This window comes from Macaca fascicularis, chromosome 12, assembly GCF_037993035.2.
Source record: "Macaca fascicularis isolate 582-1 chromosome 12, T2T-MFA8v1.1".
NCBI classification, from domain to species: domain Eukaryota; kingdom Metazoa; phylum Chordata; class Mammalia; order Primates; family Cercopithecidae; genus Macaca; species Macaca fascicularis.
The window spans coordinates 81,917,972-81,942,236 of record NC_088386.1 but is presented as its reverse complement, the minus strand read 5'-3'; the positions used below and the strand labels follow the sequence as shown (position 1 = coordinate 81,942,236).

The 24,265-nt window shown below is 36.0% G+C and overlaps 1 protein-coding gene across 5 annotated transcripts in view; it reads left to right on the top strand.

Moving 5' to 3' along the window:
• Nucleotides 1-24,265, top strand: part of LOC107126927 (uncharacterized) — a 519,804-nt gene that overhangs the window by 120,241 nt on the left and 375,298 nt on the right. For 3 of the 5 annotated variants that reach the window (XR_012421300.1, XR_012421301.1, XM_065525741.2), the window contains one exon: nucleotides 6,789-16,449. The exons of the other annotated variants lie outside the window; for them this stretch is intronic. Coding sequence is in view for 1 of the 3 variants with exons in the window: in XM_065525741.2 (XP_065381813.1) it covers nucleotides 6,789-7,123 (335 nt within the window). In the remaining 2 variants the exon portion in view is untranslated. Of the gene's footprint in view, nucleotides 1-6,788; nucleotides 16,450-24,265 lie in introns of those variants that run through there. 5 annotated transcript variants of the gene reach the window in all.

Sequence of the window (24,265 nt, the reverse complement as noted above, 5' to 3'; positions counted from 1 at the left end):
TCTCTTTTCATCAGAAGCAGTTCTTCCCCATTGCCCGAGAAGATTAGCTTCCCTTGAGTGAAGAATCTATGATGACCTCTTTTGAAGTAATCACCTTTCTAGAGAATGCTGATTATTCTAAATCTCAGTCCCACCTCCTCTCATTTTTTTTCTAGACATTTATTTAGACTCAAGGTCCTATAAGATACAGGAAGATAAATACAAAATGTGACCTAGAAGAAGATAACAAACTTGACCCAAATGATAAGATTTTGCTGGTTTATGTTAGGAGAAACCTGAAGGTGATAAAGGCATCTGTCTCTTTCTCTCTCTGTCTGTCCTCTCTCTCTCTCTCTCTCTCTCTCTCTCTCTCGCTCTCTCTCTCTCTCTTTCTCTCTCTCTCTCTCTCTCTAATAAAGACTCTAGATTTAATGTGCTGCCTTGAGCACATAGGAGAGGCTCTAACAGTGTGCTCTGGTGGTTGACTAAAACCTGAACCTAACAGTCACTATTGTCAAAGTCTGGGATTTAATTTTCCTCCCCTTGGAAGCTACTAAGTTAGCCTGTTACAGTTTTATGGATACCTGTTACAGTTTCACAGAAGACATAGAGAAATGAGATTTCTGGGCCAGGGTAGGAAACTTTATTATTCACACCATAGCAAGCAGCATGGGCATCATGTTTGCATCATTTCTCCTTATTTCCCAAGTCCCAAGGGATAATTCAGAGGGCCCAAGTGGATGGTGTTCACACAGTGGGTTTGTGTTGTAACTGAAGAACGAGCTTGGTGAATCGCCTATTTTGTATATAGTATGCATACTCTTTGACTGTCAGAAACATTGCCTCATACCTGAAAGTTGGTCACTGAAAACACAATCTTGTCAAATGCTGGAGGTTAAGAGCAGTCAGGACCTTCTACTCATGGAATACAAGATCATGCAGTTTTGCTCAGAGTTCATGGCAAATTGCCTTTCCATAAATCCCCTTCACCCTAAATATTCTTAGCCAAACTCACATTTTCACATGTATGTGCACTCCATTGGCCACTCTGATTAATCTGATAAACAGAGGCTAAATCCAAATCTATTTAATTTGTTTCATACGGCGTGTAATTAAGGATACTCTCAACAAAATTTCAAGCAGCAGTTTGAGACCAATCTGCAGTATTGACCTCAACTATGCCCCACAAGTTTGTGGACCCAGTCAACTGTTAATAAGTGCTAAGAGGATCAGTAGGTCTCATTTGAGATGGACAAGATGTGATCTAAGGTCAGTCTATTATCCATTATCACCTTCTCAAGGGAGTTTAGAATGAACTGCTGATCTTTGGTTTCATTGCCAATAATTACGACGGCAATAGATGGGACTAAAATCCCATTCCCAAAGGAGAGACGATCTATGGTCTACTCTCCTCTACAAACAGACAAAACTTGAAGGGCACAGATAACACCAGTTTGGGATTTGTTGATTAATTTGATCTGAATGATCACTGTATTGGTTTGGTTTAGCCACAAAGGCAGTACAATCAAGAAGGTGCAATGTTAATTACTATACATTGCATAACCCAAGGCTGTATGAGTGTCTGGAGAGGCATATGAATTTACCTCAGTAAGATGGAAAAATGGTTGTGTAAGTCATTGTCTTTGTCTACATATAAGTGAGGATCCGTATTCTGAAGCTGATGTTGATGGCATCAGGTACAACAAAATGGTTTAGAACCCATCATGTCTAAATGACATATTGTGTTTTCATAACACATGAATGGGTATGACAAATCCTGCAGCAAGTTAGATTGCCAGCTGCAGCTGCTGCTTGACTCTGAAAGAGCAGGCAACTGCTAGAAGGGATATTCTCAGCAATTAGAGAATATACCCACATTGGTTCCCTGACCTATTTAGTTAACAAGGAGGGTCAAATTGAAGGCCCTTGTAACTGCCTCCTCTTGCCCTAAGAGTAAACAAAACAATGCAACTCTCCTGGAGGGATTTCAAATGTTTGTAGCACAATCAAGTGCTTCCAAGAAGCAGAGATGGTTACTCATATCACATCCCCATTAAAGTTATCTGTTTGTCTTGTGCAGAAGAGAGGCAGAGGTTGAAGAAGGAAAGAGGAATATTATAAACTTAATCAGATAGCAACTCATTTGCAGGTAGTGTTCTGAATGTGATTTCTGTACTTGAGAAAAGCAATTTTGTCCACGCTATCTGGTATACAACTAATGTTTAGGGAAATTTTTTTTTTCTTTATACCTTTTAGTAGAGACAATCAAATGTGGTTGAATAACAAGAAAAACTACACAAGTCAAATTTCAGAGAAGAATGGATTCCAAGCAGATACTAGTAAACTGTGAAGGAGTTTAGAGAATATTAGGCAATGTGAAGGGTGGCATGGGATGAAGACTTTTGAGTAGGCTAGAATTTGATGGTTAGGGCTGTTTAGAAAAGAATTTAAGTACAACATTTTAGAGTTCACTTTAAGTATAATGGACAGGGCAGTCGATTGATCTGATTTATGTTTTAGAAGGTACTTTCATCTGTCATGTGTAAAATGGATTGAAGTGGGGCAAGAGTGTTAGGCAGGAGGCAATTAGAAGGTTATTGCATAGTCCAAGTGAGAATTATGTTGGCTTGGACTGAGATGGTAGTAGTGGAGATGCATCAACATGGAAAAATTAGGGAAAGTTTTGGAAAGCAGGGTCAATAGAACTTGATAATGGATTTAAGGTGAGAAACCAAAGGTAACCCTAGGTTTTGGCTTGAGCAAGCCAAACTGGTTAATAGTTTACTGAGCTAGAAGAGACATGAAAGGTGAAGTAAGGGATTGCAGAATGTAGGGAAAAGGTATGATGGGGGAGTAGGAAGACAGAATTCTCAGAGCATATAATATTTGATAATTATTTAACTTTTTTTCAAGTTTTCTTTTAGATTTAGGGGTACATGTACAGGTTTGTTACAAGGGTATATTGCATGATGTTGAGGTTTGGGGTCAGGTGGAAAACGCATCACCCAAGTGGTGAGCATAGTACCCAATAGGTACCCAACAGTACCCAATAGGTAGTTTTTCAACTACCCTCTCTCCCCACTCCTGTAGTCCCCAGTGTCCATTGGTCCCATCCTTATGTTCATGACTACTTAATGTTTATCTCTTACTTATAAGTGAGAACATGTGTTTTGGCTTTCTGTTCCTCTACTAATTCACTTAGAATGATGGCCTCCAGCTGCATCCATGTTGCTGCAAAGGACATGTTTTCATTCTAATTATGGCTGTATGGTATTTCATGCTGGATAAGTACCTCGTTTTCTTGATCCAGTCCAGTGATGGTGGGCACCTAGGTTGATTCCATGTCTTTGCTTTGGTGAATAGTGCTGCAGTGGACATACGAGTTGCATCTGTCTTTTTGGTTGAATAATTTATTTGCCTTTGGGTATATACCAAGTAATGAGACTAGTGGGTCAAATGGTATTTCTATTTTTAGTTCTTTGCGAAATCTCCAAACTACTTTCTATAGCGATAAAACTAATTGACACACCCACTAACAATGTATAAATGTTACCTTTACTCTGCAGCCTTGCTAACATCTGTTATTTTTTGACTTTTTAATAATAGTCATGCTGACTGGTATGAGATGGTATCTCACTGTGGTTTTCATTTGCATTTCTCTGATGATTAGTGATGATGAACATTTTTTCATATGTTTGTTGGCCTCTTGTATGCCTTATTTTGAAAAGTGTCTGTTCATTTCTTTGCCCACTTTTTAATGGGGGTATTAGTTTTTGACTTGTTGAGTTGCTTAAATTCATTGTAGATTCTGGATATTAGAAATTTGTCAGATGCATAGTTTGCAAACATTTTCTCCCATACTGTAGGTTGTCTGTTTACTCTGTTGACCTTTTCTTTTGCTCTGCAGAAGCTCTTTAGTTTAATTAGGTCTCACTTGTCAAGTTTTGGTTTTGTTGCAGTTGCTTCTGAGGACTTAGCCATAAATATTTTTACCAAGGCTGATGTTGAGAAGGTATTTCCTAGGTTTTCTTTGAGGATTTTTTAAAGTTGTAGGTCTTAGATTTAAATATTTAATCCATCTTCAGTTAATTTTTGTATATAGTGAAGGGTAGAGGTCCAGTTTCATTCTTCTGAATATGGCTAACCAGTTATCCCAGCACCATTTATTGAATAAGGAGTCCTTTTCTCATTGCTTATTTTTGTTGACTGTCAAGGATCAACTGGTTGTTAGTGTGTGGTTTTACTTCTGGGTTCTCTATTCTGTTCCATTGACCCATGTGTCTGTTTTTGTACCTTTACCAATGGCTTTGCTAAGCCATTTTGGTTACTGTAGCCTTGTAGTATAATTTGAAATTGAGTAAAGTGATACCTCTCACTTTGTTCTTTTTGCTTAGGATTGTTTTGGCCATTTGTGCTCTTTTTTTGGTTCTATATGAATTTTAGAATAGTTGTTTCTAATTCTGTGAAAAATGACATTGGTAGTTTGATGAGAATAGCATTGAATCTGTAGATTGCTTTTGGGAGTATGGCCATTTTAATAATATTGGTTCTTTCAATCCACAAGCATGGTATGTTTTTCCATTTGTTTGTGTCAGCTATGTTTTTTAATTTTTTTTTCAGCAGTGTTCTGTAATTCTCCTTGTAGAGTTCTTTCATCACCGTAGTTAGATCAGTTCCTAGCTATTGTTTTTGTGGCTATTTTAAATAGAATTATGTTATTGATTTGACTCTTAGTTTGGACATTATTCTTATGTAGAAATGCTACTGATTTTTGTACATTATTTTTGTGTCCTGAAACTTTGCTTAAGTCATTTCTCAGTTCTAGGAGCCTTTCCTCAGAATTTTTAGGGTTTTCTAGGTATACAATCATATTGTTCACAAAGAGAAATACTTTCTCTTGACGACTGTTTTGGTTCAGACTTCCAGTACTGTACTGAATAGGAGTGGTGAGAGTGAGCATCCTTGTCTTGTTCCAGTTCTTAAGGGGAATGCTTCCAGCTTTCACCTATTCAATACGATGTTGGCTGTGGGTTTGTCGTAGATGGCTCTTATTATTTTCAGATATATTCCTTTGATGCCTAGTTTGTCAAGGGTTTTCATATAAAGAGATGTTAGATTGCATCGAAAGCTTTTTCTGCATGTTTTTAGATGATTATATGAATTTTTTTTCTGTTTATGTAATGAATTATATTTGTTGATTTCCATATGTGGAACCAATCTTGCATCCTAGGAATAAAGCCTACTTTATTGTGGTAGATTAACTTTTTGATGTGCTGCTGGATTTGGTTGGCTCAAATTTCATTGAGGATTTTTGCATCTATGTTTATCAGTGATGTAGGCCTGTAGTTTTCTTTTCTTTTCTTTTCTTTTCTTTCTTTCTTTCTTTCTTTCTTTCTTTCTTTCTTTCTTTCTTTCTTTCTTTCTTTCTTTCTTTCTTTCGTTCTGTCTTTGTCAGGTTTTGGTATCAGGATAATGCTGGCTTTGTAGAATGAGTTGGAGAGGAGTCCCTCCTCCTCAATTTTTTGTAATAATTGCAGTAGGATTGATACCTACATTTCTTTGTGCATCTGGTGGAATTCAGCTGTGAGTCTATCATGTTCAGGGCTTTTTTTGGTTGGTAGGTTTTACATAACAGATTCAATTTTGAAACTCATTATTAGTCTGTTCAGTTTCAGTTTCTTCCTGATTCAATCTTGGGAGGTTTTGTGTTTCCTGAAATTTAACCATTTCTTCTAGATTTTCTAGTGTGTGTATATAGAGATGTTCATAATAGTCTCTGAGGATCTTTTGTATTTCTGTGGTATTGGTGGTAATGTCACCTTTTTTTCTGATTGTGCTTATTTGGATCTTCTCCTTTTTTTCTTCATTAATCTAGCTCCAGCCTATTGATCTTGTTTATTCTTTCAAATAGCCAACCTTTGGCTTTATCGATTATTAGTATGGATTTTTGGGCCCCAATTTCATTCTGTCCTGGGCTGAATTTAGTTATTTTTCTTCTGCTGCTAGCTTTGGGGGGCAGTTTGTTCTTGTTTTTCCAGTTCCTCTAGTCATGATGCTAGATAGTTAATTTGAGATCTTCCTAACTTCTTGATGTAGGTGTTTAGCACTATAAACTTTACTCTTAACCATGTTTTTGCTGCATCCAAGGGATGTTGATATTTTGTGTTCCGGTTTTATCTCAAATAATTTTTTTTATTTTTGCTTTAATTTTATTGTTTTCCTGAAAGTCATTCAGGAGCATATTGTTTATTTTCCATGTAAGCATTACAAATGTTGTTGCATTAAATTCTTCTTGGGGTAGTTTGAAGTCTTGAAACAGAGGAAACTGTCATATTTTTCTACACTACCACTGAATGGGGTAATTATCATAAAAGTCCTACAACCAAAATCCTCATCCCCTGATTCTCAGGCTATTATAATTTTTACATGAGATCAGACTAATGTAACAATCGAGAACATATAAAAAAGATGAAAAGTTATAAAAAAGTTTTTTTAAAACATGGAAAAGTTATAAAAAATAATCTATAAATGACATCACACTAATACTCTAAAACTTTGCTAAAGATAAAAAAATTTACTTGGTTTGCCCAAGCCAGAGACATTTTTATAAGGTACCCAAGAAATTAACAGCTATAAAAATAGTGAAAAAATTTTAGATGGGAGCGTAAAACTAAAATCAACTCATTTTCTGGCAGAGTTCTTCCAAAATGTCAAGTCCACAAGAAGGGATGTGTGGCAAAAAGTGTCTTCATAGAGTTGTCTCAGATACCAGCCACTCTCATGCTGACAGTCTTTGTCCTTTTGCTCAGATTGGCTTCAGAGGTGCAAGTATATTGGCAGATGCCTACTCAAGATAGGCCAACGAACCCTGAGGGATGTCAGCTGGCTTTTTGTGCTGCACATTGATGTCCTCCAGCACCTCCACGAATGCCTCAACTATGTCAAGTTCTGGACCAGCATGTCTTTCCACTATAATTCATTCCTTAGTTCTAAGAAATCCTCTTTGATAGCATTGTCTGGTTTCTGGAGAGATAATTACAATCTTTTTGAAGGAAAAAACATTCTGTCTGTCTTGCAATATCCAGAAACTTCTGTATACACTGATCAACACCAGTTTGAATTTCTTCCTGATTGGTGCCATTGACATAGTTCTGACTCACCAGAGAAGCAAAGCAAGCCTGAAAATATGACTTCAACTTTTCCATCAAGGAACTATTATAAGGTCTCAGAGAACCTGGAGCTTCCTGAGGAAGCAAAGCCTAGCTAGCTTCGGAGCCCCAGTGGGGGTGTTGGGGGACCCAGTGGCTCCCCAGGGAACACATCACCTGGTGGAGCTGCCATATCTTGAATAAGATTTCTTTTAAATAGGCAATGGAGATGTTAACTAGGCAGTTGAATATGAATCTGACATTCAAGAGAGTAGTCCAGAACAAATACAGATTTGAGAGTTATTGACCAAAAAAAGGTATTAAAGCCAGGATTTCCCAGAGATAAGGAAAACACAGAGATGAGATGATTTATGATCAAATCTGGAGTACTATGAACAGTTGGAGGTTAAGCCTAGGAGGAAGAGACAAGAAAGAAGTATATTGAGGAAGGTAGAAGGAAAGCAGGAAAAAGTTGAGTCATAGAAGCCAAGAAAAGAAAGCATTTCAAGAAGGCAGATATAATCAATTCTTTTAAATGCAGTTTAAATTTCAAATATGGTAGGGACAGAGAAGTGATTTCTGATATTTGATAGCATGGAAATTATAGCAACCTTAACAAGAAGAGTCTTGGAGATGTTATAGATATGAAAGTGGTGGGGACAACTGCAAGTTAAGAAGAAAATAAAAGGAATTTAAAGAGATAAATAGAGCTTAATCAAAACAAAAATGGAATATGCAACAACCCAACAACAACAGCAATGAAACAAAAACATAATTTAGCAAATAAAACACCAAAACAACAAAGCCCCCAAACTATCTTTAGATTACCTTTGAGCTATGTTTTTAAAAAAGATTTTTTGCAACTTATCTTCCTCAAACAGTAACCTGTAGTCCACTCACTCAGCTTTACCTCTACGCTGCTCTAGATTCCACTTCCACTGCTCCTGTAAACCCTCTCCACTGTCACTGATGACTGCACAATGAGACTTTATTCTCTACACTCTCTAAAGTCCTTGAAATACTTATAAGGGATGAGACTTTATTCTCTACACTCTCTAAAGTCCTCCTTACTTATAAGGGATGTGTTCAGGACATTCATTGTATGCCTGAAACCACAAAAAGAAGTGAACTTTATCTATACTATTTTTTATACATCATACCTATGATAAAGTTTAATTTTTAAATTAGACACAACAAAAGATTAACCACAATAAGTAATAATAAAATCAAAATATAATAACAATATACTGTAATAAAAGTTATGTGATTATAGTCTCTCTCCCCCCAAATATCTTATTGTGCTATACTTACTTATTGTACTAAACTGTGGTTGGCAGTGGGTAATGAAAATGCAGAAAGCAAAGCTGCAGATAATGGGGAAAATAGTTATTAATTACAGTCGAGACTCCTCCCTTGTCAGCCATGACCTTCTATTACATTGTTTCTCCTTTTTATCATGTTATTCTATGGGTCATCTCTCTTCTTTCCTCCCACAGGTATTGACAATTTTTGTTTTCCTTCAGCATTTATACTTCCATACTAATTGTCCTACTGACTTATGGCTTCAGTGATCCTTCAGTATGAGTGATTCATCTGGTTAAATCTCGATTCACGTTCACTTCCAGGTTCTGCACTTATATCTCCAACTTTCATATCAACCCTTTCACTTGGATAGCCTGTAAGCAGCCTGTTGCAACTCTGCTCCTCCTCCAAACTTTCCTTAAGATGAAGAAAGTAAGCTATCATAAAGATTATGTTTTTTGTATAGCTGGAAATTTTTCCAGGGTCAGAATAAATTTTATAGAAATAGAAACTCCTTTGAAACATTTCTTAGAACTTTAATGTTTAAATAGAAAACAGTTGTTAGTAGGAATCTTTTACTTCTGCCAAATGCTGAGAGCTATGTAGAAAGCATGCTTGTATAGAGTCATTAATCAAATATTCAAGAAGATATTAATAATCCAAAAATAAGTTATCAGTGTGAATTTTAATTAGAGATAATACACTTAATACTAGAGTAGAAATATAGTTTGGAATGTGAACAGTGGGCATTTAAGATACAATATTTTCATTGTGTTTTCCTGTAAGAAACCATAATATATACATATGTATATAGCAATTAAGGCAATGATTATGATTGTAACTAATTAATTATATTTACCTCAAGCGCTTAGTTAATGTTACCTGGATAATGATCATGCAAATTATTTTTGTTAATAGGTAGCAGTTTTGAATAAATAAAAACAGTTTTAAGGAGGAAGTGTTATTTAGGAGGCCATTGAAGCACTCATAGGAGTTAGGTAGGAAGCTACAGGGAAACTGAGTGAGCACTGAGGTGAAAACTCAGAATGTCTGCATAAATCTGAGACAAGTTCAATTTCACTGAATATCTGTGGGTATGATAAAGGTGAAGATAAACCTGAGAAAATATTGTGAATGGACTTGAATACCTAGCTCTGAAATGTGACCTTCCAGAGATAGTGAACAACCATAACATTGTTTTTTAGTTGCCTGAAAAATGAAGGGGCACAAATTTTAGAAAATATAATCTGACAGTGGTGCACAAAATTCATTCGTTGCTGGGGAGGAAGGAGGTGAATAACTGGTTTCCTTGTGGTAGTAGTCTGTATGTGAAGAAGGTACCATGACATTGTTGTAGAAATGGCTGTAATTTGCCCAGACCTGACCCTCCCATTTCCCATGTGAAGCCTAGAACTGTGGGGCCAATCAGAGACAAATTATTGCTCTTTGTGCATATCTAAATTCTTGTTCATGGCAAACAAACACAGTCATCATTGGTTTCTAGCCTTATACTGTCCAAGCCAGAAAGCTTATCATCCTCATTTAGAATTTTTGACTAGTGAATAAAAATTTTAACTTTCTGGGAAGCTTAGTGTTTTATTTTTTATGTTATTTTTGTAAGAACAAGGGCCTTAGGACCAGTTGACTTGTGTTTGATTTCTCTTTCTTGTGCATATTATGAAAGTCACAATTCTTGGAGGCCACATTTCCTGGTGCAAGATGAGTGAAGGAATACATAACTCAAGGTTTTTAAGATTGTCAGTGAGATAAATTATGTAAAGAATCAAGCTTATTGACTTGCTTATATGGGCAATCAATAAATAATACTGGCTTTCCTCCTCATTATAATTGACCTTTTGCAGAATGGCATTATTGATAATTTCTTTCTTTAAACTCACCTCCGTCTCTCCTCTTCAATAACATCTACTTTTCTGGTTCTTCTCACACCCCTCTTTCCCTCTGCATACTTTTTTGTTTCATTGGCATTTCGTTTTCTTATAAATTGACTTTTTCTAGAGTCCTATTCTCTGCCCTTTTTCCTTTGTACTCTTCTTAGGTAATCTCTCTAATAACCACAATTTCAAACACTATATGAAAAAAGGATGGTTTCAAGTTTTTAGATTTAATAGAATCTGTCTCATATCAGTTTTTCCTATGGCCAGCTAAATGTATACTCCTAGATACTACACAAATATTTAAGACTCAACATATCATCTTAGTTTGTTTCCTTTTTGTCCTAGTCCTAAGCTGCTACAACAAAATATTAGAAACAGGACAGCTTATAAATACTAATTTCTTTTGTCAGAGTTTTGGAGGTTGGGAAATCCAAGATCAAGGTGCCTACAGATTCAGTGTCTGGTGAGGGCCTGCTTCCTGGTTCATAGATGGAGGGCTGTCTTCTCATTGTCCTCACATGTCAGAAGGGGCAGGAAATTTCCCTGAGTTCTCTTTTATTAGGGCACTAATCTCTTTCATGAGGGCTCCATCCTCATGACCTAATCACTTCCTAAAGGGCCACACCTCCAAATACCAAGACATTGGGAATTAGATTTTAACATATGAATTTGGGGGGACACAAATACTCTACAGCCACTTTCTTGTGCAATTTCCTCTTAAATTTTCAGCAAACAGTGTCACTATCAACTGACTTTTCATGACAGTATCCTAAGAATGTGTCTAGACACTTTCCTCTGTCTTATATTCTGTTACAGAAAAATTGTTACCTCCTAAATTGTTTCCAATATGCCTCACTTCTTTCTGAAATGGCCATAGTTCAGGCTTTCTTTCCATAGATTATTGTTGTATCCTTCTGACATGTTCACAATGATTCCATCTTTTCCTTCTGCAAATTCTTCCAGAGTCATTTTTCTAAAATACAAATATGATACCCATATATCTCAGGGTAAAACTCAAAATCCTCACTTGATGTACAAGGCCTCTAGGAGTCAAGACTTGCCTGAGGCTTCGGCCTCATTGGTCTCACTAAACTACTGCATATATCAGAGTGCAACATTAAAGCCTTTTTTGCAGAAATGGTTTTCTCTATTTATCGTGTTCTTCCCCATCTTGTCTTTAATCTCTATACATCTTTTAAACTGTCAGCTGAAAAGTCAATTATTTAACATTCAGCAGATTCTTATTAAACCCCAACTTAATGTGCCAGGCACTGTGCTAGCCAGTTCTTTGTGAATAATTCCTAGACACTCAGACACTTCTCATTCTGCTTTGTTCACGTATCTATTATCAAATTGAATTATCAGGATTTGCATACATATATGCTTCTTTTACTGAACCGTGTGCTTCCAGAGGGCAGACAATTTGTCTTTATCATCTAGGTATTATTAACTCTTAACACAGTCATAGATAATAATTAAGCTCTGAACAAGTGAACAAATGGTTACTTTAAATAACATTTCTTAGAGAGATTGGAAAAAGTATAATTTGACTTGAGCTTAGTAAAATACAAACGTGTTTCCTGACATTCTAAGCCTACTGGGCTAGAAAATGGGTGTTTTAAAATAAATGGAACACCTCAGCATTCTAGTTAATTGGCATGAATAATTTCTGAAAGAAGGTGGAATATCAAATAGCTATCTACTTTACCTCTTTTTAATATATATTGTATCTATTTTGATAGAAATTAGCAATAAACCAAACAGATGTTTACTCACAGATATCACTGATTTTCATTTGGGTGTGGATAATGAGCACTAAGAAGGCAGGTAGAGTTCCCAGAGAGTAATTGATGTTGATGTTTTGTGCTATCATGTGGATACTTTGAAAAAAGAAGAGACGCTAGACTCTCATTACATGCCCAATAATTACAAGCAAGGGCCATGTGGATCAATGATTCTTTAATGAAATGCTGTGTAGTGCACACTGTCATTATTTTATTCTTACAAATAGGAAGCAAGAACGAATGATTCTATTGAATTCATGGGCATAAAGGTCTATTTGGATTGTAAACTCAATCTCCTCCTTTTATAAATGAGGGAATTGAAGACCAAAGACATTAAAGTACTAATTTCAGCTGACAAAGAAGAGCTAGTGTTAGAGCCAGGATAGAGGTCAGACATTGTAACTAAAATTTCTTTCAATTGTTTTAAATTGCAGCAGAAGATGATACCTTGTGAACCATGAGGAATCAAGACTGGCATTATATTAAATTTTTTTTTACCTTTTCCTCCTTTTTTTAATTTTAAAATGTATATATTTAGAGACAGGATCTTGCTGTGTCACCCAGGCTGGGGCTCAGTGGCTCAATCATAGCTCAATGCAGACTTGACTCCTGAGCTTAAGTGGTCCTCCTACCTCAACCTCCTGAATAGCTAGGACTGCAGACATCACATTAATTTTAAACACATTAATCAGTCATTAATTATTTGCATATGTGTATTAATTATATTGTTAATTTTCCATGTTAACTAGCTCAGATTTGATATTAATTTTATATCAAATATTTTATAGATTTTATTTTTTCTTTGTTAGCTCTTGAACAAACAGCATCAAAATATTGGCAGCTTTTCCTTTAACTTTGTGCAGATAACTATGATTTATGGTGTTTAATGCAGTTATTTATCTCAGGCCCCATAGAATACCAGAGCTAGACTTCCTGTATTATATTTCTACTGGGTTTCCTATACTTCCTGGGAAAGTTGTTGGAATGAGTTGGTAACAGGTCAGATCCTCAGGAGCTCAGGATTAGAATTCACTAGGAAATTAGTGTGACAAGAAGGCCAACTGATGATCTGGGAGTGGAATAAACAAAGAGAGAGAGCAAAGAAAGGAAAACAAGTGGTAGAACAGAGGAAACAAACAACAGAATAGCAAGGGCAGTATTTAAGGTATTTGAGGAAAGTAAGGAAGGAACTCAGAATGGTAAGGTAAGAAAATTAGGCCTGGAAAGATTGAATAAATTCCTGCTTGTTAGGGGTAAGATATTGTGCTACTCATTTTTCAGTTATCTCATTTAATCCTCACAATTCCAGAACATATTTTCATTTTACAGGTGAGGAAATAAGATGCATTGAAGTTAAGCCATGTGCCCAAGTCACATACTCAGTAAATGTCAGGAGTAGGATTCAAACCTAGACTTGGTATCTCTTCCTGGAGCAGAAGGAAAGGTACATTAAATGTGTCTCAGAATGATAGTTCAAGGCTGGTAAGGGTGGCCTTGAAAATTTAATGCTTCTTAGTAGGTCCTCTATTCTAACTGTATCTTGATTTAAATGGCCCTATAGTGCCGACCTTGGGAACTTCAATGGTTTCCTTACCAAAAGGGCCCTGAAAAAATGATGCAAACTTCTAAATCCTTGGTAGTTGGATTATTGAAGACTTTTTTGAAAGAAGTGAGAGAATTCTCCTTTCATTGGTTGTAGCAGAAACATAACAGTGAGAAATAACAATAATGTAAGACCTCCCAGAAATGAAGGAGCAATAGCTTTTTTCTTCTCTGGCTGCAGAAATCACTGAGTGAATATCAGTCCCAAATGGGAAGGAGGGTGTGTGTGTGTGTGTGTGGTGGTGGTGGTGGTGGTGGTGGTGGTTGTGGTAGTGGTCCTATTCATCAAACTAGGCTGGGATTTGGAGCCGGATGTGATTGTAATTACACCTGAGCTCTTGATTGTTCCAATATAGAGTATAATTTGGGAGCAAGGTTACTAACAAATTAAATTACACTGCACACAAACTCATTCAAATGCCCAATACCTGCATTAAAATATTTTAAAAATCACAGCTCTTAGGTTTTATTGAAAAGATTAATGTATTTATTATTTACATAAAATAAATATGGCAAGTTACTAAGAAGAAAGTAAAAAATAAGCCAAAGTCTACATAACAGAAATAATCGTTGTAAATATTTGTTAAATAGAATGTATTGTGTCTCTTTGTATATATATACAGAGAGACAGTAGGTAGGTAACAATAATTTGGGAGCAGGTATGATAATAATGCTACATGTAATTTTTAATTAAAATATAACATTTAACATGCATTAAAAAAAAAAAAAAACCAGGTCTGGTGCGGTGGCTTACACCTATAATCCCAGCACTTTGGGAGACTGAGGCAGGTGGATCACCTGAGGTCAGGAGTTTAAGACCAGCCTGGCCAACATGGTGAATCCCATCTGTCTACTAAAAATACAAAAATTAGCCGGGCATAATGGTGGGTGCCTGTAATCCCAGCTACTCAGGAGTCTGAGGCAGGAGAATTGCTTGACCCTAGGAGGCAAAGGTTGCAGTGAGCGGAGATCATGCCACTGCACTCCAGCCTACGTGATAGAGCAAGACTCTGTCTCAAAGACAAACAAACAAGCAACAACAACAACAAAAACCCACCAGAAAATAAAGTAATTTCTTAATTTCAGGCTGATTTTTTTTTTTTTTTGAAATGGTTTTGCTCTGTCGACCAGGCTGTAGTACACTGGTGCAGTCGTGGCCTGCTTCTTACTTGAACTCTTTACCTCAAGTGATCCTCCAACCTTATCTTTAACTAGCTAGGACTACAAGTGTGCACAACCACACTTGACTAATTTTTATATTTTTTTGTAGAAACGGAGTCTAGTTTTGTTACCTAGAATTGTCTTGAACTCTTGGCTTCAAACAATTCTCCTGCCTTTGTCTCCTAAATTGTTGTGACTACAGATGTGAGCCATTGTGCCTGGCCTAAATATTTGTTTCTTTTTTTTAATCACAAAGCAATATAAATCCCTAGAATATTTCTCTAAGATTAAAAAACATCTAAAAATTTAAGAGAGTGATGTCACTGAATTTCTTAACTACATGTTTTTTTTTAAATACGGTTACAGATTTTTAACTATGAATAAGAATGTTAGTATACTTACACTATTCCTCCTTCTCCCCACCTCCCACATACGTAGTTCCTTCATGTTTTCCTGAACTAATTTTATTTTTGCCTTATTTTTCTTAAAAACTTTTAATTTCTGCTATCTTGCTATATTTTTTAATATTTATTTTTGTAAACCATCCTTAGTTTATAATAGGAACATGGCAGAATATAAATAAATCATAGATAAACATACTAGAAGTTATTACAATTTAAAATTTTGATAATTCTGACTCATGATTTACCAGTAATTTTTTGGTATGCAATAGTATGTGTAATGGTTACCTCTAGTTCTGTATTCACCATTGAAGGCATGCTTTAGAGCAGCACAGAAGTCTCTTTAAATCAGTATCTACCTCTTCACTAATAAATCTCTATAAATTGTTGTGTCTTCAATTTACCATTAATAAGCAGTAGAAAAAATTGTTTTGCTTTGCTTTGGTACTGAAATTCTGTCTTCTCATATAGTGAGGCCATGAGGTGAGTGACTCCCAGTTTGCTATTTTTTAAATTACAGGTTGTTAAGTCAGATCTGCCAGGATCAGGTCCTAAAAGTGCTATTTTTCACACATCAAAATCCAAGTTGAAATACTGGCTTGTTTGTTAAGATTAATTAGCTATAGGTAATACTTGCACCTTGCCTCATTAAAAGAAGGAAAAAATGCCCACTGTATTCACTCACAAAATTTTAGAAGAAAAGTTAATGATGAATGTAAACAAACTTCATGCAAATACAACATTTTTACCATTTAGGAAAAATAAAAACATGTTTTTTCCCCCCCAAAGTAGAGATAATCACTGATAATGCAATTTGCAGCTGCTTTCTTCATGTGACCTCTGTTTTTTTTTTTTTTTTTTCTTCCCAAGTATCAGAAAATTGCAGACTTGACCATCTGATCTCAGGTATTTGAGCAGTATTGGTTGTTAAAAAAAATACTGGAATTAGATACATAGTAGCTCTGTCATAATTGGATTTGAACTTTGACAAGTTTCTTAACCCTATGAACCTCAGTTTCATTTGAAAAATGATGGGATTAAACTAGCAGGTCACCAAGTGCCTTCTATTTGTAAAACCTTTGTTCCTAACTGAGCTATATTGAAAATATGAGTGCCCTCTTGAGTGTTCCTATATCAAGTTGCATTGCAACAATTTTAAAACATTGTTTAAACAAAATACGTTGACTTTGAAAAATAAAAAATCTTTGAAAGGAAGTATGAAATGAAAATAAGTAAATAAAAGATATGTTGACTTCCTTTAACTTAAGCTTTAAGGGGTTTTGTGAAATAAAACAAGTATAACTGAGTGTCCAACCTCAACACATCAGTGATCGTATTTCTGTGACAAGAACCACATTGCATCTCTGAAGCCCTGTAGTACTTCCCTGGATTTGTCCCGCAGACCAAGGCACATTGTAGTTTTAAACACAGACTGGAAATTTTCAGAAGATTCAGTAGAAGTTATGGACCAAGAAAGATGGATTTGGTCATAATTCAGACATTTAGTTTATTTGCTCTGACTATTTCTCTAGGCTCCAGGAATATACGTTTTAAATAGTGGCTATTTATCCCATGAAATACCCAAAATTAAACAGTTTAATTTTTAAAAAGCAGCATTTATTTAGAAATTCAAGATTTTTAAAAAATTTGCATATGGTCATGAATAACTTTATCTTCTAGTAGATGATCATCATGAAACAGTAAATGAATGTATTTAAATTAATGGGTTTCAAAGATGAGACACAAGCCATGGACTTTCAAAATATATCTTTTAGATTATAAAAATAATTCATGCTAATCATAGAAATTTTATAATTTATAGGAAAGTATAAAGAAACATAAACTTATCAGTTTCATCATCTGGAGATAACTACTGCTCCCATTTTTCTGTAAATTTTTTTTTCTTTTTTTCCATTCACACCAGCAAAAATATTTTCACTTTAAGCATCAGTGGGATTACGTTGTATATACAGTTTTTGATTCCTCCCCTTCCCACTCATATCCTTAAATGATTATAGAAAAATGCCTCTAATTGCTACATAATATTCCCTTGTTTTGACCATTCAAATATCTTGCCGGCTTTTAATGATTATAAATACTGCTACAATAAAGATCCTTGCATATAAAATATATTTTTCTGTTTATTTCATCAGTATGAATTCATACAAGTTCTATTAGTCTGTTTTATCAGTCCTCTGCTGATAAAGGCATACCTCAGACTGGGAAGAAAAAGAGGTTTAATGGACTTACAATTCCACATGGCTAGGGAGGCCTCACAATCATGGTGGAAGACAAGGAGGAGCAAATCACATCTTATGTGGATGGCAGCAGGCAAAAAGAGAGTTTGTGCAGGGAAACTCTTATTTTTAGAACCATCCGATCTCATGAAACTCATTCAGTATGACAAACAGCACAGGAAAGATCCACCCCCGTAATTCAATCACCTTTCACCAGGTTCCTCCCACGACACGTGGGAATTGTGGGAGTTACAATTGAAGATGAGATTTGGGTGAGAACACAGCCAAACCATATCATTCCGGCCCTGGGCCCTCCCAAATCTCATGTCTTCACATTTCAAAACCACTCATGCCTTCCCAACAGTCTCCCAAAGTCTTAACTCATTTCAGCATTAACTCCAAAGTCCACAATCCAAGGTCTCATCTGAGACAAGGCAAGTTCCTTCTGCCTATGAGCCTGTAAAACAAAAGCAAGTTAGTTACTTCCTAGATATAGTGAGGGTACAGGCATTGGGTAAATACAGCTGTTCCAAATGGAGGAAATTGGCCCAAACCAAGGGCCCCATGCAAGTCCAAAATCCAACAGGGCAGTCAAATCTTAAGGCTCCAAAATGACCTCTGTGTCTTGCATCTGGGTCACACTGATGCAAGAGATGGGTTCCCATGGTTTTGGGCAGCTCTGCTCCTGTGGCTTTGTAGGGTATAGCCTCCATCCTGGCTGCTATCATGGGCTGGCTTCAGTGTCTGTGGCTTTTCCAGGTGCAGGGTGCAAGCTTTTGGTGGATCTACCATTCTGGGGTCTGGAGGACGGTGGCCCTTTTCTCATAGCTCCACTAGGTGGTGCTCCAGTAGAGACTCTGTGTGTGGGCTGCAACCCCACATTTCCCTTCCACACTGCTCTAGCAGAGGTTCTCCATGAGGACCTTGCCCCTGCAGCAAACTTCTGCCTGGACATCCAGGTATTTCCATACATCCTCTGAAATGTAGGTGGAGGTCCCCAAACCTCAATTCCTGACTTCTATGCACACACAGGTTCAGTACCATGTGGAAGCTGCCAAGGCTTGGGGCTTACACCCTCTGAATCAACAGCCCAAGCTGTACCTTGGCCCCTTTTAGTCATGGCTGGAGCAGCAGGGACACAGAGCACCAAGTCCCTAGACTGCACACAGCAAAGGGACCCTCGGCCTAGTCCACAAAACCATTTTTTCTCCTAAACCTACAGGCTGGTGATGGGATGGGCTGCTGTGAAGATCTCTGACATGCCGTGGAGGCATTTTCCCCATTGTCTTGGGGCTTAACATTTGGCTCCTTGTTACTTACGCAAATTTCTGCAGGTAACTTGAATTTCTCCTCAGAAAATGGGATTTTCTTTTCTATTGCATTTTCAGGCTGCAAACTTTCCAAACTTTTATGCTGTTTTTCTTATAAAATGAAATGCCTTTAACAGCACCCAAGTGACCTCTTGAATGCCTTGCTGCTTAGAAATTTCTTCTACCAAAAACCCTAAATCATCTCTTTCAGGTTCAAAGTACCACAAATCTCTAGGACAGGGGCAAAATGCCACCAGCCTCTTTGCTAAAACATAAGAGTCACCTTTGCTCCAGTTCACAAGTTCCCCATCTCCATCTGAGACCACCTCAGCCTGGACGTTGTTGCTCATATTATTATCGGCATTTTTGTCAAAGCCACTCAACAAGTCTCTAGGAAGTTCCACACGTTCCCACATTTTCCTTTCTTCTGAGCCCTCCAAACTGTTCCAACCTTTGCCTGTTATGTAGTTCCAAAGTCACTTCCACATTTTTGAGTATCCTTTCAGCCATGCCCCACTCTATTCTTATGAATTTACTGTGTTAGTCCATTTTCACATTGCTGATAAAGACATACCCAAGACTGGGCAATTTACAAGAAAAAGAGGTTTAATTGTACTTACAGTTCCACATGACTGGGGAGGCCTCACAATCACGGTGGAAGGCAAGGAGGAGCAAGTCACATCTTACGTGGACGGCAACAGGTAAAAAAAGAGACCTTGTGCAGGGAAACTCCTGTTTTTAAAACCATCAGAACTCATGAGACTCATTCACTATCATGAGAACAGCACAGGAAAGATCCACCTCCGTGATTCAACCGCCTCTCATCAGGTTCCTCCCATGACACATGGGAATTGTGAGAGTTACAATTGAAGATGAGATTTGGGTGGGCACACAGCCAAACCATATCCAAGTAAACCCTATTTAATAACTTTTAAACTTCTTTACACATATTATGAAGTTTTTTCCCATAATAATTTTAATTTACTAATTCACTAAGTCACTATCACTTTGTTGGATGGAGAACACACAACATACCATACACATTCATTATGAAGATTTTATATATACAGTATATAAAATGCATCTCTCATCTATTCATCTAATAGCTGATGGCAACTTATTTAGTAGATAAGAATATATGAGTAATATTTATTTTGCATTCAGCTGTGTCTTATTTGGGGTTCCACAGATATGGAACTTCAAGTGAGTTTTCTAAAGCAAGAGACTTATTACAAAAGCACTTTTAAAAGAAATCTGTAGGCAGAAGAAGGAAACATTGTTGGAAAGAGAGAGGAAAGCCAAAGAAATACATGGCTAGAGGGGAAGCCTAGCCTTAGCTGATCCCACAGAGAGTTCTGAAACGTAACTTGTACTGTGCTGCAGAGCCTGTACTGAGGCAAAGGAGCAGGACTTTTGTGCCACAACATGTCCATAACTGGCTTTGGGAATCCCTGGGTTAGAGGCATAAGTTTCAGACCCCGCTGCATCAGGTGGTTCCAATCACCTAAGGACATGCTCCTGGGAAAACTTTTAGGTGAAAGCTGTTAACAGCACCTGCAACAGCCAAAAGTCAAGGGTCAATATGTGTGGGGGGTTTTGGCCTTCTTTTCTGTTCTATTGATCCATGTCTTTTTTTTTTTTTTTTTTTTTTTGCTAATACCACATTCTTCTAATTATTTTAACTTGGTAATAAGTACTATACCATCTTATTATTTATTCTTCAATTGTGTATTAGCTGTTCTTGGCTCTTTGCACCATCATTCATATTTAAAAATAAGTTTGCCAATTTCTTGTCCCTAAAATCTTTTGGGGCACTTGGGAACACATTCATTCTATGAATACATTTACAGGGAACATCACAGTATTGTATGTTACAATCCATGAATATGGTACATATTTCTATTTCTCAAATTTCTTCTCAGTGTCACTGATTCATTTATTTTGATCTCAAGTATGTAATCTGCTGCTTAATTTTTAATTCTGTTAGTCTACTTTTTATTTCCTCATAATCTTTAACTCAGCTCTTTTCACTGCAGGCAGCCACTGTAAAACATGTTAGCTAATTCTTCAAGTGATATTGTTATATTTCTACAAAATATGTTTATATTACAATTCATTGATTTTAAATTTGACATTATCTTAACTTTCTACCATGAAAAATGAGGATTTATCTCTCTTGCCATCACTTCCCTCATGTTCACATATTTCCTCTTGTATCATATCAACAGTTATATTGCTTTTCCTATTAACTTTTACTGTTTATATCATTCTCTTTACATAAATATTTTTCAGTGGCATGTGTAATATGATGATATTTTCTTTCTATTGTGACTTTTTGTTTTTCCTGGATTTAATGGTTACTTTTTTTTAGTAGTCTATGCTGTTTTGCATACATAGAACTAATCTTTCTTTAAATACTCTATAGAATACATAAGCCTTTAGGAGATCTGTCAGTCCAAGTGTTTTTTCTTCAGATATCCACTCCATATTTTCCCCCTAATCCACTCTAGATGTGTTGCATTCTCAGTTTGATAAAGTGCTCCTGTTTTGGGAATTTCCTTGGTCCTGATGATTTTGTTTATGTTTTCCCTAATTATGTTGATCCCATCAATTTCTCTGAGTTTATTATTTTATTTCAATGGACCACATTCTTCAGGAGATTGCTGAGAGGATGTGGATGAGAAAGAATTATTTTGAGACACTCTGTGTCTAGAAACGTTTTTATCCTACCCTTGAATTTGATTTGATATTTTGGCTAGTTATAGAACTAATGGTTAAACAAATGCTTTCCTCTCAGGAATTTCTTCACTTTTTTAGCTTCTAATTTTGCTTTTGAGAAGTCTGATATCATTTAATTGTAAATACATTGCATATAATCCACTTGGGTTTTTTTTTTTTTTTTTGTAGACATTAAGGTATCAGTTTTCTGTATAGTATTTTGAAAATTCAATTATTATCCACCCATCAATTTTCCACTAAGATTTTTCCTAAATTTATTTATATTTCGCATCTTTTATTATCTTCTCTATATTTCATTTTGTCCTTTTACATTTATATCTAACTAATTCTTTATTGTATTTCAGTGATATTTTAAAAGTGAGTGGATATAAATATGGATGTCCAATCCATGATATTTAAGCAGAAGTCTCTACATTTCTTTCAAAGGGTTTGCCTTGATTTAAAGTCTATTAAAAAGACCAAATAGTTTTTAAAAATATATATTATGAAAATGATACATCTGATAATCACTAATATGCTCATCTTCCTGGTCTTCAAATATTATTTTATTTTCATCAACTTGCTATATTTTTTGGCCTTAGCAGCTCTTAAAAGAATTAATTTGTTATAGAATAAGATGAGATATCTCTAGAGTCAAACTTTGCCAACAGAATGATTATGATTCATATTTGGCTGTGATCCCAGATGCAGAAAGGATTGATAAGCTTCCTTGGCCCAATTTACAGTGTCTAGCAGGAATTTAGTTAGGGCAGATCTTTTGAATTCATGGTTAACCTGTTTCAGTTTGCACCATTGGTGGCCATTTCTGAATATTTGAGGAAGATGAAATACTATTTGAAGTAAAGGAGGCAATCTAGTGTCTCATAAAACAATAACCTCACTTTATAGTCTGTGAAAATCGTGCGATCTTTAGCAAGGGGAAAAACTAGGAGGACAAAGTATCTCCTGCCAACTATTAGTGCAATGCATTGCTCTTGTTTTCTTTGTTAGCAATGATAAAGCATGTGTCGAGCTTTGATTATGATTATTAAGTACTGTATATCTTGTAGTTTATAAGATTTCATCATAGATCTATCAGTAATTTGAAATATATAAGTATAAGTTTTTACAGTGTAGAGTTTTATTGTTTTTATTGTTTTTGCTTTTTTTTTTGAGACAGGGTCTCACTCTCTTGCCCAGGCTGGGAAATAGTCACATGATCTTGGCTCACTGTAGCCTTGACTTCCTGGGTTCAAGTGATCCTCCCACCTTAGCTTCCTGAGTAGCTGGGACTACAGATGTGCATCACCATGTCCACTTAATTTTTGTATTTTCTGTAGAGACAGGATTTCACCATGTTGCCTTGGCTGGTCTTGAACTCCTGAGCTCAAGGGATCTGCCTACCTGATCCTTTAAAAGTGCTGTGATTATAGGTGTGTGCCATGCACTGGCAGTGTTGTTTTTAAATGTATTCCGTATTTTCGTAAATATTTCAGTGAAAATATTAGGTATTGCTATTCTAGATGTTTTATGTGGAGAAAACTATGTTAGAGTTCTCTAGTTAGATGTTATCTTACTCTGAAAATTGAATCCATGTGTCTAAATTTTTCCTACTAGGTAGAAAATATCAGACTAAATAGTCTTTAAGGTCCAAACTACTGTATTTCTTTAACCTATACTCAGAGTAAATTTTTCTTAGTGGTAATGATATTCATTCTGAGTTTATCCAAACTATTGGATATTAACACTATGTGCTAGCAACCACTTTACGATTACTTTAGAGATGCCAGCAGACTGACACAAACAATTAATTATAAACCATTAAAAATGATTGAAAATTACATGTCGTTAAGTCATCTTTAGAAAAATAACACTTTAAAAGTTCCATTAATTATCTGAGTTTAGCAGTCACTGTTATTGTTTCTTACATATGAGCTAGAATTGGACTCTTAATTCATTGCTGATTATGGGACTGCATATTATGCCCAACAGGAGTCTTGTGTTTGTTTCTTTACTGCAAAGCGGTGACAGCTTCTTCTGGCAACCTTAGTATAACGTGATTTCAAAATAATGTTTAGTCTGGAAACTGGTGTTCCTTCCTGCGTGGTGAGTGATAAAATTTGGGCATGTTGCTTCCTGTTGTTGCATTGCTTCCAAAGTGCACTGTAATTGTAAATAAAAGAAGGATTAATAAAAATGGTGAAATCTGCACCTCATTTTAAGGATTATTGTTTTTAAACTCAATCTTTGTTCCAGAAGCTTAATTTTTTTCTGATTCTGTTTGTTGACAAAGCAGTAGCATATGGCGTAGTAGAAAAACATAAGCAGCTTTGAGTCCATCATAAAACTCTAACTACCTATTAGTTTTTGGAAAATTATTTAAAAGTCTGGAACTTATTTTCTACCTTTGTAAAATTTTGTAATTTATATAATATTTCACAGTACTTATGAGAGAAGACTCCTAAACCAGGCAGATTGGTTTTGAATTTGGGCTGCAATCTTTTAAGAGCTGTGTGATTTTGCTTGTTCTACTTAATCTAAGACTCAGTTATGTCATTGCTGGAAATGGGGTTAATAGTGCTTTGTGGGCTTCTTCTGAGCATTAAATCAGATAATTCATGTAAAACATTTAACACAATGCCTGGCACTGCTAAACACTTATTAACTGTCAGGTATTATTATTAACTCTTACTAAATACAATGCAGACCCATGCAGAAAGCACTCAAA